Raw genomic sequence first — 17,738 nt, 5'->3', positions numbered from 1 at the left:
GCAACAAGTTTGCAGTATTGCTTTAAATTAAAAAAACTGTGAGCCTTGACTCCTAAGATATTTGTCTGGAAATAGATACCACCTAAGCATATTCTCAGGATACCTTCATACTCTAGACTCTCAGCCATCAAAGGGAATAAAGGACATCAACCCAACATAACTACAGTGGCCGCTTTTGATTTTAGTATGGACGTATCTCTGCAGTAGAAACAAAGCAATTAATCATCCCCATATCTCATAGCCCCGTGCTTAGCACTCAGTATTCTGCAGATCAGATGCCAAAACTGCTGGTTTAGGTGAGAAAGACCACGAAGAACTACCCCCAACTCTTCTTGCCAATCCTGCTGGACTGGTGAAAGATGACACAATCTGAACTTTTCACAATACTCATTAAAAAAATAATCCACCAATGCTGTCAAGTACCATGAGGTTATCATAGCATTTTCAAAGGTCTGTGCAATGCTGGGGAGAGAGTTGCTGCTGGGGGCTTGCAACACTTTCTCGCTCCCTCTCCTTTACTAAATCCGGCACCCCCAGCCACTTTGATAACGCCAGGGAGCAAGGGACCATCTTTGTCACTTGTGGCAGAGACCACAGGATTAGGTCATCAGCAGACCCTCGCAGTCGCCCCAGATATACCTGCTGCACAGCACACGGACACACCGCTGGTCCAGGAAGCGATCCCAGGGGCTGGCCGAGTAGTGCCGTGCGGGCCATAAAGCTGCATGGTATTTTCAGCAGCAAGTCACGTTGGTATCATTTGGCACCGTGTGTATTTGGAAGGGTGTGAAAACCGTGTAACACGTCACTCTTCACAAGCCCAGAGGCAAGCAATATACATCCAGCTGCCTCCAAGCATCCCAAGCAAGGATTCATTTAGTCTGCCCTTCTGTTTGAAAACAGCCCGGGGCTGTCCTTCAGTGTATCCGTGTTCAGCAGTTGGCAGCTAATTCCATATGAATCTGCACTGCTTGTATTTCAGATAGAAGCGAGACAACATTTTGCCTTTTGCTTACTGCAAGTAGAAGCAGCTTTCTATTACTTTGCGCTGTTATTTTATTATCCCAAAATGCTGCAGGCACATTATAGGACATGGAGAATTAATGAGTCCTGAACCGAGGAAGTGGCAGTCTATGTACAGGCAGGACATGAAAAATGAGACAAGAGGAAAAATAAAAAGATGAGGAGCGAGAAAGGAGGAGACAACAGTGCGCTTGGAGACTAATTGCACAGACACATTTTAATAGGCTTTAGAATTGTATTGGGGTTTTTTTGTAATTCTAATATGGTTCAAGCTAATATTTAATTCATGTTTGTTGCATAACTGACATACACAGAATTAAAAAAAAGGATAATTAAGCTCACAGGCTTATGTCAACCTCAGATGCTGAAATAAGGACTGCACCCTCCCTAAGCTCCCTCTATAGTCAATAAAAAGAGACGTCTGAAGCACGTGTCTCCCTAGCTGCTGTCTAGAGATGAACCCCACAGAAACCACATTCCTAATGTAGGACCCTCAGTGACATGCCTAAAAGCAAATTCAATGAATTTGAGTCTGTCTATGTGCTCTCAGGGCCAACCCGAATCACCTTTTGTCCTCCCCCCCCAACTCCTTTCTTTCTTAGAATTTCTCTGTCTTGAATCTAGTCCTTAAGAACAAAAATAACAGTGTTAGTAAAGTCCTTAATATTTTCAAAACATTAGCACAAACCATTCAGATTCCTGACAGGTGCTGGTAAGTGGCTTACTAAATGCCTTTCCCCCCCCCCCCCCCCCCCCCCCCCCCCTTATAGTCAGCTATTTAGGTTACTAAATTCTGAAGTTTCTATAAGTCTTTTAAGCTTTTTAGATGAGTATACACAACAAACTTTTCCTTTGACAAGATCATGCATTAGAAAAATTAAGCACTGAAATAAATATCTCCTGGGTTATGTAGACTCCCTGGACATCAAGCAACTTCGTTCCTTCCCGTTCTTTCCATCCTTGTTTTAAACATCCCGAGTATCAGCTTCTGTCAGTTCCCTTGGATCTTCCCATTAGGATAACTCAAGAGTAAAGCACTCATGGGCTTTAATGGTGACAGACTGGGGCCATACTGGGGCTCAGAGGTTCCAGGCCAATTACATGGTCTTGCAGCAAGCTATTTCCTCTGATAGACATTACATTATAGATAAAAAGGAAAGAGACATTCAGGACAGAAACTGAACAAATGGAGGACTGTTCCCTTTATAGGCACATAATGAGGAAAAAAATGATCAGAAAGGGTATTGAAGCAGTGGGAGGCACTGAAAAGGAGGGCTTATCGCTCAGTCAAAAGACACATCAGGCTGCAAAGAATCTGTGCTCAACGGTCAGCCCGCCAGCAAAGAGGAGCTGTAAGGATGTCAAGAGACATTAAAATAGCAACATAGAAGCTCGAGATAAATGTAGGACCTTGATTTCTCTTAGTGCCGTTGAAGGATCGGGACTGTGCGTTATCAGAGTGTGTAAGACCATCAGGAGCACAAAAGATCCTGAGCAATCTGCCGAGATCAGCGTGCCCTACTCATCGCTGCTTAGGAATACAGAGCCTCAAAATACCCAAGAAAGGGAAATAGCCCACTGAATACCAGCAAGTAGCTGCTAGCACAACTTGCATTTACTGACTATGGTATATAAAAACACTCTACACCTGTTTCTCTGGGTAAGAAGCACAGCTACGCTGAATCTCTGGATCACACAAGCAATGTAGCTACACCAGCATCGCACTGTGCTTGGGTTACTTTGGCACGCTGATCAGCCGTGGCACAGCATCACGTTAACAGAGCTACAGCAGTGACACCTATGGTAATAAACAAATACACTCAGGAGAACTGCCTGGGACTGAGGCCAACTGCCATGAAACAGTCTGCACCTGTACCATTAAAACCTCTCGCCTTCCAAAACAGACTGGCAAGTGGTCTGCTGGGAACGGTCCCTGGGCCGTGGTAACATGGTAAAACAGGTCCCTGGCCCATGGTAAAACACACCCAAGATTCACACGGGACAGAGCTAGATGGCCCCATCCAAACTGATGCCATCAACCATGTTAAGTATTCAACAATATGGACAGCTCTGTCCCGGTGCTCAGGGACCCCCCCCATGCTGTTCCATGCACTGGCACGGCTGTAACTAGGGCTTCTGAGCCAGGCAGCACCTCCACAAGGCAGTCTGCTGCGTAAAACGAGCACGTTTATTCTAACACAATACTACACCGCGATATGCCCAAGGTCTCCATTGCCAGGACCCCCCCCCTCAAATGAAGTCATGGAAAGTTTCCTAGCTCTTCTGCTGTCTGCGTCCTTCGCTTGCCTAGGACTGACGGAACAGCACCTGCTGGGTTCGCATTCCCCTGCCTTCTCTACCTAGAGTTGTTTCAGATTTCACCGTTTCGTATTTAGAGCTGTATTTAACAGCTTCTTTGCCTTTCCTCCCCCAGAAAGTGCTCCATGGGGCACACGGGAGGATTTTGTAGCAGTTAAAGCACACCGTGCAAGTCAGAAGATTTAGCTTTGTAGCTCTGTCTTGGGTTTCTTCTCACCAAATTCCTGCGGTTCACATTACAATCTGCTTCGCTAAGATCAGACCAATGCAAATCCATTACCTTCATCGTACTTCCACCTATGTAATCAAGATGACTGCAATGGAATAACTCGGAGCCACTTGCCTCAAAATGCCTTGCTCTGGATTTCTAGGAGAGTGATGAAGTCAGATGATGGATTCCCATCACTCGGCTCTAACTACTGCACTCAGGAGCTTATTACCAACAGCAGTGTTTGAGATTTTTATATTATTTGAACGTCGAATCTGAGACAAGTTGTCTACCTTGACACATCTGGAACGATGGATATACAGGAAGTGAAAGTCAGCAAAACAAAAAACACAAGAAACCCCAAGGTAAAAATAGGCCCTAAAATAGGTCTCAGCAGCAGTGATTTGTATTCCTGAGTTTCTGATCGATGGATGAAATATGTGACAAGAGACCGACATGTCATATTGAAGGACTACCATACAGATGACAAAGTGATAAGTGTTGAATCCCTTTAAGCTAGAAACATGTGACATGAAAGCAACCTCTCACCCCAGTAAACCATTCAACTCTTCATTTGATAATTTAAGTAACCCATTCTGAGGACACACATGAATTACGATATTCTTAATACTTTTACCCTTAAGTGGGGTATACTCTCTTTTTTTGTAGGCTGCCTTGTCTCCTATTAACAATTGTATTTTCACACATTTTACAGAACTGCAACAAATAAAGGATTTTTTTATCTGCTTAACAGATAAGGTAACGGGCTGAAATAATTTGTGATTTGGCTAGGATCACACAAGCAGCTAGTGACAGCCACAAGGAAAACCAACAAACAAGTATATCACAGTCAAAAAATTAACATAATCTCTGCAAAATTAATTTGAGGGACAGAACCACAGGAGAAAATGAAAAAGAGGGAACAACCCCTCTGAATAATAACCATAACCAAACAGTAACAGATTTTGCTAAATGTATGTTAAAGATAGATGATGCATGGTGCAGTGTCCTAAGCTTCAAACATCTTTTGTTTCTCTGTTTTACAATGGATTTCTCTATATATTGTTGAACTGTTCCTTCACAGTTGCCTACTACCAAAGAAATGGTATCATTTCCCTTCTTCCTAAAATTTGTCAAATACTCAGCAATTAACTACTAATTAATTCAGTCTGCATCATCAATATTTAGGTTTTAAACTTATTATACAGAACCTCCCCTGCCTTGTACTTCAATAATGTCTCCCCACTTTCTCTAAAAAGCTTAATAAATTATTTGAAATATAAGTTGAAAAGATGCAAATTCAAATAATTTAAGTTAAAAGTTATAACTTCTCAAAACTTTAAATGACTTCAAAGTAAGGAAGGAGAAAACTAAGGGTTTAGGCAAACTTTGATACCATTAGTAAGCTAACGATTAAAGTGTGAGCCCTTTAATACATGGGCTCTTACAGCTGTCTAAGGGAATGAGTGAAGTTCTGCTGGGAATTGTCACATATATTGAAATCTTCACTAATGCCAGCTGTCTCACTGAAGTCTTATGGTCAGTTAAGGGATATATGCTTGATAAATAGGAGAGAGCATTCCTATAGAAGTTATCCTTGAACACAGCTAACACGACCAAATAAAAGTTTAGGAATAAGAAATTCAAGACTTTAGGTCCGAGAAACTACCTGTGTTCCACTTTCACTATGTGTCACTCGGGATATCAGTCCCAAATACAATGAACTCAGCTGATGCTTTGCCCTTGACATCAGTGGTAGCAGGAATCTGTCTCATTGCTTCAAAATTACACATCTAACAACTTCTAAAATTGTCTTAGTTTCTCATCTTCAGTGTTTTAGCCCCCAAAACCTTTGCTTTGCTATTCAGAGTAAGGATAGTGAAATTACGGCATTTCCATGGCCTGTAAAGCCAAGAAAATTTGAAAATGAACATTTCTACAACTCATTTTCAGTAACTTAGTGTTAATTTTTCTAGCTTTTTTTGTGTGTTTTTCTTTACAATTTGTCTACAGTTCTTGAAACATACATAATTCTCCTCCCTTCAATTTCTTTCTTCCACTTGTTTTTCCCTCTTTGCTTTCTAATCAAAGACCAAAGAAAGACCATTTTCTTCTTCCTAAAATGTCAGGTTTTATAGTACAAGTCCACTACTAAAATTATTACCAGAGAGAGCTCTCTGTCTCCCATACTTCTGGGCTAAAAGATTTCAGTAGCAGATGAAATAAGGTTTTTATATTAAAAAGCCCAAAAACCACATTGCCCAAGATGATACAATTTGTACGGGCAAAGTCTCTCAGACCAAGGCTGGTCAAACTCTTTCAAATCTCATTAATAAATAGCCAATACAAACTAATTGGCTTATATGTTCTACTCCCTTTATTTAGGTACTTGACACCACCAGCTCAATCCATTCTTATTGGATTCAGGAACTCAAAATACACTATTTTTCTTCAGCAGCCTTTTTGCCAACCCTATTTACCGAGGCAAAGGCAGTAAGAGGAACATATTTTCCAACAGATTAGGAAAATGAAGGCTTCAAACTGTAACTGATCTTGCCTGTAGCACAGAGTTTTAAAACCTTAAGGAACATATGCCCCACAGAGTACTTGATGTATTCGATTGGGTAGCTGCTATAAGCAGCTCCAGCAGTACAGGCTCCGTGTAAGAGCTCACACATCGTTACATATGATCATCAAGATGACAAGGGCTTGCAGCGCCTGGATTTACTACAGTCACTCTCCACTATTGTTCCCTGAGTGACAGAAAGGGACCACTTGATGTAAAACTGTTACTGAATTACTCTGACAGTTGTCTCTCCTTATACTTTCAGAGGATGACAGCTGAACTTCAAAATAGTTAATTATTTTTTTTTTTAATCATTGAGTAATTGGAGAAAAAAGGAAAACAGCTCAATTTAGCAATAGCTATCATGGGACTGAGACAAAGGGAAAAGCAGATCTCCTGGTAAGAGGGAAAAGCAAGTGCTGTGAACAGTTGGTTTGGTGAGAAAGCTGAAATATAAACATTGTGAGAGAGACATACGCAACATGTTTATCAGACTCAAATAGCTGCTAAACAGAACTAAAAATAATAATTGAAACGCAGAGACCCATTGCTTTTCAAAATAAACTTCAGTGCAAAGCACTGCCATTATTAATTGCCATATGTCATTGTTCGAATTCCTCAGACTCTTCCGCTAACCTACACTTTCCAGTGTCAAGCCTGGGACAGGGATGCTTCAGAAAATCATCAGCTTTAGCACCTCATCAACACCAGGCACAAGCAGCTGCCATGCTGGTCACTGGGGTCTAAAGGCTAATGTCACCAGCTGGGTCAAATCCTTCCAAGTGCCCCTCCCAAGGAAACCCAGGTTTTTCTATTGCAGATAAACACAGCAAATTCAGAGTGACTTTGAGCTTTGAACTAGTCGTGAATTCACTGATTATTTTGCCTTCCTTTTACCCAAAGATGAACTAAAACCCTGTTGTCCAATATCTGGAAAGGATTTCTTTCCTTTAAACTCACATCACATAAAATATTTTAAAACTTTCACTGTTAGGTGGGCACACAATACAAGGTGATGGAAAAAGTCCTTAACTTCTCAGACCTCAGAAGAGATTAAAAAAATGATTTGAATAAATAGCTGGATGTATGAAAAAGATTACCATATTCCATTTCCACCTTTTTAAAAAAATTTGTAATATTGTTACTTCAGTTTTGGTGCTGTGCACCTGACACCACTTTGCAAAGAAGAATTAGCTTTCCAGTTTTGCAAGTCAAACTAGAGACCAAAGGAGATGCGCCAGACACGGAGCTGGGAGAAAAGCAACTGGGAAAGCAAGGAGGGAGGAGAACGAAGACCTAGGAGAGAACAGTGTTAATGGGAGCGGGCAACCTCCTTTTGTCCTTCTGGAGCCAGAGAAGGAGCAGAGGGTCGCTGTCATTCCTGACAAGGTGACACGGCAGCAGCTTGTAGGACGGGGGCTGGAAAGCGCTTCCCTCTCCCTCCCACAGCGATGGGCTGAAGGTGGGAGCTGAATGGGGGATCCCATGGACCATCCTTGCAGCTCCACGATCTTAGGAGAAGTCATCCAGCTAACGAACACAGCACACCTCTGGCAGTGGGGTCACGAAGCCAGAAAAAAACCAGTCGTTCTCCTTGACTCTGACATGACGCTCACAGGTTGGACAACTACCGGCAAAGTTTCCCGCACTTCACGGGTCGGTATGACGGGTGTCAGGACAACCAATTTTGGGGTGCCTGCACATCTACCCTGCTCTTGCGGCTGTCTCTCTGATGGCCCTTCCAAGGATGGTCAGCTCTGCCTGCCTGCTGTTGTCCGGACAAGGACAGCACAGGTACCTGGGCACGCTTCCAGACTCTCCCCAGCACCAGTTATCCCGGGATACTGGGACGCTGCAGCACCAAGCCCCCCACCGAGGTGCCCACAGCCCCGGGCCCCACCGCTGAGGCGGCACAAGGTGCTTTGCAGCTCGAACTCGAAGCCCACGGCCACGGCCTCTTAGGATCTTCCTCCCCCTGTGGAGGAGGAGGAGGAGGAAGATGGGGAGCCTTCCCCTACTCAGCCGGAGGAGAAGGTAAACTCCCCGGGGCTTTCCAAGCAGGCCGATTCCCGGCGGCAGGAGCGCTCCCCGCCTCCCCCGGGGATCGGAGGGGACCCCCCAGCCCCGGGGTGACAGGGGGAAAGGAGAGCGGGCGCTGAGGGGACCGCTGCCCGGGGCGCAGTCCCGGCTGCCGGCGGGAAGCCCTGCCCCGGACGCGAAGCCGTGACCCTCAGCCCCAGCCCCGCCGCTGCCGCCGGCAACAAGTGCAGCCCCCCCCGCTCGGCGCCCAGGAGGGAGCTTCGCCGCCACAGCCCGGCCCGGGGAGGAGAAGGTAAGACCCACCCTACCCCCGCCACCCGTCTCCCGCCGCTCACCCGCCCGTCTCGGCTCCCGAGTCCACGCAGTCGTCCTCGCCGCCGGGCTGCTTCTCCATGGCGGCGGCGGGTGAGGTGAGGGGGATTGAGGGAGGCGGGGGGGGGGGGGGGGCTCCGCGCCCGCCCTCCCGCTGCCTCTTTGCCGCTCCGCCGGGTGCGAGAGGCAGCGCCGGCCGCCGCCCGCCCCGGCCCGGAGGCCGGAACCGTTCCTCCGGCCCGGCCTCCCCTCCGTGTCCCCGGGCGGGGCGGGCGCCGAGCCCCCCTTCCCCTCTCCCGCCGCGGCGGGAGCCCGCTCTGGAGGGCAAGGGGCCGGGGAACCGCCTGCCTCCCCCGGTCCCCTCCAAATACCCGCTCCCCCGTCCCGCAGGGGGAAAAAAAAAAAACAACAAAACCCTTTCAGCCACGCGTGCCGACAGGCCAGGTGCTCGTATTTTAGGAACTACCTCAGCACCTCCGTTATAAATCGCTTTTTTCCAGCGGGAAGAAGGGCTGAAAGGCGCGGCACCCGGCGTCCCGTGGAAGTTAAGCGGCGGGCGGCCTCGTTATCCACCTGGTTTTGGAGCATCCGCGGTTACAGCCTCTCCCGTGAAGGGTTTTCCCGCGCTGGGCTTTCCCCAGGCTCCCTCGGCGCTGCACCGAACACAGCCACTTCGAAATTACTCGCAGGAGCGGGCAGGGGATGGTTGTCCAACCCCGTGAGAATTTCTGTCATGACGACGAAAAACGGTGGGGTGCAAGAGGAGAATCTTGAACGCTGCCGGTGAAGAGCTGCTGATGTCGGAAAGCCTGCCGGATAGCGGGGCGGTCGGACTCGGTAACATGAGGGTGCGGGGAAAAGTTGTGGGTGAGCTCCAACGCTCTCCGTTTCTCCATCACTCACGTAAATACCACTGTTCACCCATGTATATCTCGCTCAGCCAAAAAAAAAAAAAAAAATCAGCCTTTCCTTAATCCACTCGGTCATTCAGGCTGTAGCAGGTTCCAAGAGGAGAGGGCAGAACGGATTTGTTAGCTTGTGGCTCCAAGCTGGGAGACCGGCACCCACATCTCTCCTGAACGAGGTTCAAAGTGCAAAACTGGGAGGTTCTGTGTTCCCCACAATCCAGACATTAGGGGACAGTTAAAAAAATAAATCTACGCCAGACCTGGGAAGCCTCTTCTATTAATGTTTTAGGGAAAATGTCAGCTTTGATGAATTGGGATTTTCTCTTCAAAAATCTCGAACAACTACCAAATTTCTGTCAGCTGCAGGAGATGGCCACTTGCAGAAAGTCATCAGAAGTAAAAAAAAAACAACAAACTTTTGTTCTACCTTTTATTATTTGTGCCTTACAAGAAAGAAGAAAAATAGCAAAAATCTCAACATTTGAGACATAAAGTAGACCGGGATATAAAAATATACTGCACAAGGCAATCTTACATTGGCATAAGAAGTGCTGAACTCGTTTAGTTTGCCACCAGTACATTTTTAGATATGTCTACATTGCATGGCAGTGATGTCCTTTATTTCAAGATACATTCACTCTTGCCAGTGGTCCATCAAGCTGCACAGAGTAGCACAAATTAATACTAGCATCTAACATGGTTTAACAGGCTCACGCTGGGTGAGGTTCATGCCACTGTTGTTTCTAATAGTGTGTGGCCCTGGTTCTCTAAAATAATCTGGATGTGGGTAGGACCGTTGTGAAATCAAAAGAAAGGTGAACACCTCGGGAAGAGCTGTCAGGGTGTTGTTAGCATATTGTAGAAACAATGAGTGGGCGCCAAACCCAGAAATGCTTATTATGAAACTAGTGAATTCCCACTGCTCTGCTGTGGAGAGACACTGGGCTCATGTGCAGTCCCGTGGCCTCTCAGCATCACAGAAGGTCAGTTCATGGTGTGTCTCCAGTGATCTTTAGAGGGAACTTTCAGCCTCTACTATTCATCAAGAATTAGAAAAAAATCATTGTATAGGAAAGTTGGTGTTTAATCTGTTTTGAATATCTGGCTAGGCGTGCATGCCTGTCATTTTGAAAGCAGATAAGTGATTTTTCAGTTTATGTGGAGGATTTCACATAAACATTCCCATAAATATAAGGCTTTAGGTACGGAATAAGCTCCTTTAATTACAATCTCTCTTCTGTCTTTCCCCCAGCAAGTTGCTAAAAGCTAGTTTGGACAAAATGCTATAAAAAGTGCTCATACAGAACAGTCCTGTACAGGCACCTCCAGAGTAGCCCAGAACGTATGGGAACAAACTCTTCTATCCTTTGTCACTGGTAAACTGCCATCTAAACCAATTTACTCACAAAATTAAATGCATGTGCTTTCTTTTAGGACTGGAACCAAAATGCTGGGCCTGGCTGTGAAAGTAACCATGGTATGAGCTGGTTCTCAGCTTGCTAATCTTTGAATCGTCATATTCAGGTAAGAGGCATTAATGTGTTTTTAGACATAGTGTGTCATTAAGAGATTCGTCCAAGGCTAGAGAGAGGCAAGACTGAGACAACAATTCAGTACACCTTGATTCCCAGCTTGGGTCTCTGTTTTGGGTAAATATTTATTCTCCATCAACTGCAATGGCCATGGAGGATGCTGAGCCCCCCCCAAAAGGAGGTATCAGTAGTCTGCGCTACCAGGACTGGACAGACCTTGCTGTCTCTCTGATTCTTCATCTACACACATGCATTCATTTAGTTAGTGCAATGGTGCTTAAAAGCAGGTCACTTCCATTTGCTTTTAAGTGTGATTTCAAAGTGAAATAAATTGACTCTAGCCACTGTTGAACTGATTTAAGATGTAACCAAACCTCTTTAAATATTTAGAAATAGGTTTAGTTAAATTGATACATTTCTGTATGTAAAATTTTAGGTGGTCAGCTAATAGATCTTTTCAATCTCTGACTTTTATTATTCTAGTTAGTTATATTTAAGCACTGGCATATGAGAGGATCTGGAATAGATTTTATGCTGCGTTTAAGATTAATTTATTCCATCTGTCCCAGGGAGGGAAAAAGGAAACATTCGAAGGAAATATATAATTAAGATAGTAAGTAAAGCTACCACAAACTCTAGGCTCTCTTATTTATATATTTGCCTCATTTAACTCTGTTTTATTCTGGTCTTTCACATAATTATGGTGAACAGGAGACTTCTCTGCATTAAATTCCAAGCATTTCAGAGATTTTAATGAATGAGGTGTTAACTCCCAGCCTTTACTTAGATTTTCTCTGTTACCTGTGCTTCACATTAGCTCCTCTGTAGGGTTTGTTGAAAAGAGAAGTTAAGTTTTAATTACTTTCTTATACTTATGAGGCTGTAATATCAGTTTAAAGATAACGGTGAAAATATTCCTAGGTTACATTTCCTCAGATTTCAAGCCTTTCATTAAAGAGCATTTCATAGCAGTGGTCACAAAAACTCAGACACAAAAAGTATCAGGAGACATCTTCAAAGATGCCAAAAAAGTAAACTTCGTTATCAAAACCAAACGCTGAGGACATGAAATTAATGCTAGTTCTGCAGAAAGTTCTCCTGCTTCTAATTGTCTAGGGGCAGATCTAAAATAGGACTTAAGGTACTTAAAAGAGGATGTAAAGCGATGACTGTATTCATATCTGTTACCATGATAAGTCCTACACAGTGGCTAATTAGGAGGTGTCTGCCTTCCAAAGGAACCTTTCAATGTGCCTGGTGCTGTACGTCCAGGTTGTACAAGGTTAACCATTTTAGCTCCTATCAGTAAAGTTAAGCATCACCTAACTGCGGCCTCCAGCTGCTATAACCTCTGTCCTCGCAGAAGCAAACGGAGGCAGCAGGACCTCCTCCTCATCCCTCACATAATGGTCTCAGTAACCGAAAACACGGTGCAGGAGAGCGATAGCTGCAGCCTCGAGCTGAAGAAAGGCAGAGTGGCAAGCCGAAAGATGAACCACATCAGATCATCTGCTAAAACAGAGGAAGGAAGCAAAAGCATCAACTTCCCTGAGGAATCCATACCTGGATTCAAATTTCAGTCTCTTTTATGCTCCCCGAGTTCTGCCTGCTGGGATATCATCTTTCCAACGCCAGCCATGAGGATGGAGTGTAAGCAGAAGAGTGTGAGTCTGGCTCTCCAGCCCAAAGAGAAGTGAGCGTAAAGAAGTGGCTGTTTTGTTCATTGTCCTCTGTGACTGTCCTACCCATTCTGGTATGACGAGATATTTCTAGCTTCTCCCCTCTATTTCTTTCTATACAGTGGCAGAGCTTCACTGTAGGGTGGGGAGAGAGGAGAAAAATGTGTCCCTTTTCATGTGACTGAAATTCTGGTAATAAGGGCTCTCTGCTGGGGAAAAAAGCACTCGATTCTGTTCTTTTCATGCAGCATTTTGGATCTCTCCCTTTTTCTGTGCAATTCCAAAAGAAAAGGGGACAGAGGCCACTGAAGTTCTTTCTGGCATTATGCTATGAATTAGAGAGTCCTCCTAGTTTTCGAGGGGCAGACCAAGAACCTAGCTTAGCAGAGGATTCAGTACCGTAGACGGAGAAATGACAAAGATGCTAAAAGATGGGATTTTTCATTCCTAGCTAAAACTTCAAAATGAACTCTAACTGTGCTGTCTTCATCTTCTGCTACCTGACTCTGGAGGCAGAATCTTGCCCCTAATAAGGGGTTCTGGCTTCCATTCCTGGCACTTTCCCTCCCACTGTAGGTGTTGCAGTGATGAACTTCTCAGTTTACAGGATCTGGCATTTATAGAAAAGGTTTTTTCCTTTAGTGGTCCTGGTGGAAATTAGCACTTTGCAGGTCAAGACCTTGTTAACATTCACTACTGGACTTAAGATACTGGGTTGTGGATTAAAAAAAAAATGGAGACAATTGCAGTTTTGGAAGGAGGAGGAGAGTTACGGCTTGGCATGTGGTTCAGTCTTCATGCTAGGTCAGCCCTAAAAGGCTGACTTTCAGACTGGTAAATGTTGCCAAAATATTTGTGGCAGTTTCTCACATAGACTGTTGGGTTCTTGGGTTTTTTTATGGGTTATGATGAGGTCAGTTTCATTTGTGGTAGGTCTCAAGCCAGACACCCAACCTCCTAAAATTCTACAATTTTGAGGTAAAATACAACTATGCAATAAAAAGCTGTTTCTTCAAAGCACTGAGGCAAGGTTTTTCAGTGGAGTTTAAGGGAGTTTGGTTCCCAGGTCCCACTCTTTTAAGTTTCATTTGAAAACCCTAGCACGCACACTCCTACCAAAGTTCATGGTACAGTGCAGCAAATATGTATTTTATAAGCAAATTGCTCTTTTTTACTTGAATTCTAGTATATTAAAATTTTTATTGAAAACTGCTAGCACTCCGTAACAACTGCTATAAAAACTTGAGTATTTGGAGTCCTTTTCTGTATCATCCTGAAGCCCAGAACTCAATGGGAGTACAAGGAGCAGCAGAGCTGCACCCCATCTCTGGGCAGGCATCTGTTTGGAGGCTTGACTAAGCTGGGCATTGGAAAGTCCTTTTCAGGGGAAGCAAGGTCGAGGTGACTCTGTATCGTGGACTTTAAGGAATTAGTCTTGCCCTCACATTGCAAATGATCCCATTCAGCCAGATCTTTTCAGTGGATGTAATCCGTGGGTTTGCTGCGCGTAGGTGCCAGGATCAGCACTCAGGCTTGGATTTGAGGGCAGTGCCTCTGTGCCAAGCAATAACGAATCGGTCCCCAGGCTCTGTGAGTGGACTGATCAGTACTGACATCCTAGATAAAGCTTAAGAGGTGAGCCTTTGCTCCAAACCTTGACCCAGCCCTCACTGGTGTGAGGGAACCTAGAAGAGCTTAGCACCGGTTTGGACAGCCCTGATGGGGAAAGCCTGGTGTACAAAGGCTACATGCCACAGTTATGTGAAGGGATGTGGAGGTCATGCAGGTGAATTCCCCTTTTTCTGGTCACCAGCTGCTGGTTTTAACACTGCACCTCTCCTTTGGTGCCCTGCAAGAGAGAGTGCACCAGCAAAATCCAAACAAGGCCATCTGGGACTCCGCTGGGACTGGAGAGGTGCTTTCAAGATCTCAGTGCTGGATATAAACCTACAAATTTGCACATATTTCCAGGTACTCTTAGCCTGCTTGGCCAGAGGCTACTCTGATCTGTGCTGGCCAATGGATGAAGAATGTAGTTGTCTTCTGTGGACTTGCCGAGTGAGGGAGGCAATGCTTGAGCTAGAGCCTGTGTTAGGTGATGCTCAAGTGTTTGCTTGGTTTCTCCTTTGATGAAAGTGTTAAGACTGTATTGGCACACGTCCATTAAAACACAGTGGAAATGTTTCAGTTGTCATGTTTAAAGGAGTGCTAGCAAGTGTTGTGTGGTGCCACAGGTGTGAAAAGTTTCCGGGGAAAGCAGACAACAGACTTGGTGTCACTTTTATGAGGTCAGTGAGACAGTTCTGGCTCCTGGTGAGCGTCCTGAGCCCTTCGCATACACTCAGTGAATGATCATCATATTCACAAAAGCACTCCTATGCTGGTAACCATGGCAACTCCTATTAAATGAAGTTTTTCATGAAATGGTGTGCTTTACAAGGCAGAGGAAACATTTTCAAGGACCCATCCTGTACCCACTGGTGTTCAAAGAGGAAGGATTAAACCCCTACGCAGCAGCAGTAAATATTATAGCAGCTTTTATATGTAGAGTCTTCTGAAGGGGAAAATGGTCTTCAGGTTTTTTTTCCTTTGCAGCTAGTCATGACAGTAAAACATTTTACTCTGGAAAGCAGCTACATTTGAAACTGTTGGATCTCCAAGGGAGATTTTATTTCTTAATTGTTCTACCACATTTTAAAAAATCCAGTTTTGAATTACCTGTGATATAAATTCTTAATCATAAGATTGACAATCAGATGGTCCTATTAGGTTTACAAGTTTTTACTAAAACTCTTCATCCAGCAGTTGTGAGTTTCAGTAACTGATTCATCAAGCGAACAGCAGGAATGCCTGTTTTATGTGTAATCTAAGCCATGGTAAACATAGTGAAGTAGATCACAGAAATAAAACTTAAATTTTGCTGGAAGATATTTGATTCTGTTTCCACTTCTGAGATCTGTAAACGAGTGTAGATTTACTGGTGTAGAGGGAGACGTTAAGGTCCCATTTGCTCTGGCTGGTGTAGGAGCTCCTGTGTCCAGTGGCTTTGTACAGCCTTCCTTTCGCCTCCCTCATTAGACTGAGGCTATAACTACTCCTTTTACTGATACGGTGAGAGAAGAAATGTTAAAACATCCCTTCTCTCATGCCAGGAGCAACCTTGTATATATGATGTCTCTACCTGTGCTGAGAATATTAGGAGGCAACTATTGCCAGTGAATTGTGAGTCAAGAGTGTTTTGCTTCCGAGGCATCATCGCTGATGATCAGCATGGGGAGAGGCAGGTGCGAGGGAGAAATCGTACTTGATATAAATGTGTGCTTCTATTAAAAACTGGCAAGGACTGAAGGCAGAGTCTTGTACAGGAACCATAGAAAGAACATCACTGGGACTTAAAAGGATAAATACTCTGCCCCAACATATGGGTCAAGGCAGTTCTTTAATGTCCTCTGACAGCAGGCAAATCGCTGAAAGCACACAAACCATCCCTGTTTTCTGCTTGATCCATTTGTGTACCAGGGTGGCCTTTTCTGAGAGCTTACAGATCAAATTAAAGGTCTGAACTAAACCTGCAAACTGCATCATCCAATGACCTGCAGAACCAGGGTGTCTCATACTTTTGCTAGCAGCAGAGCTTCTCAGTGGCTGATGCTCAGCTAAAGTGAGGCTACAAATGCTGCCCTTCTCTCCTGTCCCTGCCCATGCCTGCCCACCTCCTCATCTCCACGCTACCTGGAGAATTTGAAGGAGCTGATCTGACTGAAAACCAGCCCAGCCAAAGAAAGAAGTGGTTCCTCTTCACCCAAATTAGTTTCCCGGAGAGACTCGCCTTCTGCTTGCACAAAGGCCAGCAGCAAGAGAACAGAGAGGGACAGAACAGCATGGCAGGCAGTGCATGGCTCCTCCAGGGCAGAAGACAGGACCACAGCAGCCCGGGCTCAATTTAACTTCAGCTGCTGCTTTCAAACTGCACTGAAAGGGCTGCAGAACTATAATTGGGCTATATAAAAATATGAAGGACAGAAGCTTGGCCCAAAAATCCATTAGCCAGAAAGGATTATTAGGAAAAAAATTTGGATGCTGTTTCTGTGGTCTGCAAGTTTTAACTGAAAATTACATAACTTCTTTTGGCTTGTATAAATCAACTTTAAAAAATAGCTTTGATGTTTAAGAAGCTCAGACATGTAATAGCTGGCTCTGGCATTTTGCAAGAAGTTCATAAAATAGCTTAAGACCATTAGTATTTGTTGCTGTAAACTCATTCTGTAGCTTGGGAGCCATCTGCTTATCTCCGGAGTTTATTGCCACCCATCTACCTTAGTGTTTTGGATGGCTGCCCATCACCGGAGCGTGTGAGTGGCTTCCCTTCAGAAAGCAGTGCCTCCCGGATTCCCTGGCTGCTCTGCAATCTTCTTTTATTAGAGACTATGAGAATAGTTGTACTAGGTTCATATCCAAGATCCATCTAGCCCAGTATCTGTCTCATTCAGTAGCCAAAAGCAGATGTTTAAGACAAGCATAAGGACAGGGCAAACTTCTAATGATACTTCCCTGATTTATCTCAAGATGCAACTTTGATATTTAAGGCAGCCAGGGATCATAAGTGTATGAAGTGGATCAGGGTGTAGATATGCTTAGCCTACCTCTGGTTGTGGTAACAATTTGACTATGAGAATATGTGGCTGGTCTTGTGAATGCTACACATTCTAGTAGCGTTCTAGTAGCATCACATAGCTAGTGATGGGGGAAAAATCTTAACGAAACAGGAAAGCAGTTACACTCTGATTTCATTCCCCCTGGAAAGCTGCACTGTGTAAGTGACAGAACATCTAATGGTTGTCCTCAGCTCTGCTATGCCTCAGTCAGAGTTTTGCGATGTAGCAAAAGCTTCTTGGAGAATCTGCCAAGACCTCCACACTCGTGGCTGGCAGTGTTACTGCCTGGAGCTGTCCTCTGGTGACTCGTGGGTATCAGCCTGTACACAGAGGGGTGGTTATGTCCTCTCTGAGTACGTTGGTTTGATTTGACGGGGGAGAAGGATTGTCTGGAAGAGTAAAGGTAACAATATCAACCTCCATGGAAGACACATCAAGAGACAACGTCCAACTATCGAAGCTGCTAACTGCACCTCTTAGCTCCAAGCTATTTGAC

At 44.6% G+C, this 17,738-nt stretch overlaps 2 protein-coding genes across 5 annotated transcripts in view; one reads left to right on the top strand and one right to left on the bottom strand.

The window, feature by feature from the left end:
• The window catches only part of FAM124A (family with sequence similarity 124 member A), a 55,113-nt gene that overhangs the window by 36,599 nt on the left and 776 nt on the right, over positions 1 to 17,738 (bottom strand). Inside the window, exon 1 of one of the 3 annotated variants that reach the window (XM_030036557.2) lies at positions 8,492 to 8,869. The exons of 1 other annotated variant lie outside the window; for it this stretch is intronic. In XM_030036557.2, the coding sequence (XP_029892417.1) occupies positions 8,492 to 8,550 (59 nt within the window). In that variant the 5' untranslated portion in view covers positions 8,551 to 8,869. Of the gene's footprint in view, positions 1 to 8,491; positions 8,870 to 17,738 lie in introns of those variants that run through there. One more of the 3 variants, XM_030036555.1, reaches the window with a different exon arrangement.
• C14H13orf42 (chromosome 14 C13orf42 homolog) overlaps positions 8,887 to 17,738 on the top strand; it is a 35,527-nt gene continuing 26,675 nt past the window's right edge. The window contains exons 1-2 of one of the 2 annotated variants that reach the window (XR_003926569.1): positions 8,887 to 9,305; positions 10,811 to 10,900. The gene's annotated coding sequence lies outside the window, so the exon portion shown is untranslated. The remainder of the gene's footprint in view (positions 9,306 to 10,810; positions 10,901 to 17,738) is intronic. The other variant, XR_003926568.1, reaches the window with a different exon arrangement.

This window comes from Aquila chrysaetos, chromosome 14, assembly GCF_900496995.4.
Source record: "Aquila chrysaetos chrysaetos chromosome 14, bAquChr1.4, whole genome shotgun sequence".
Lineage (NCBI taxonomy): Eukaryota > Metazoa > Chordata > Aves > Accipitriformes > Accipitridae > Aquila > Aquila chrysaetos.
This window is presented reverse-complemented; position numbering and strand designations above follow the sequence as displayed.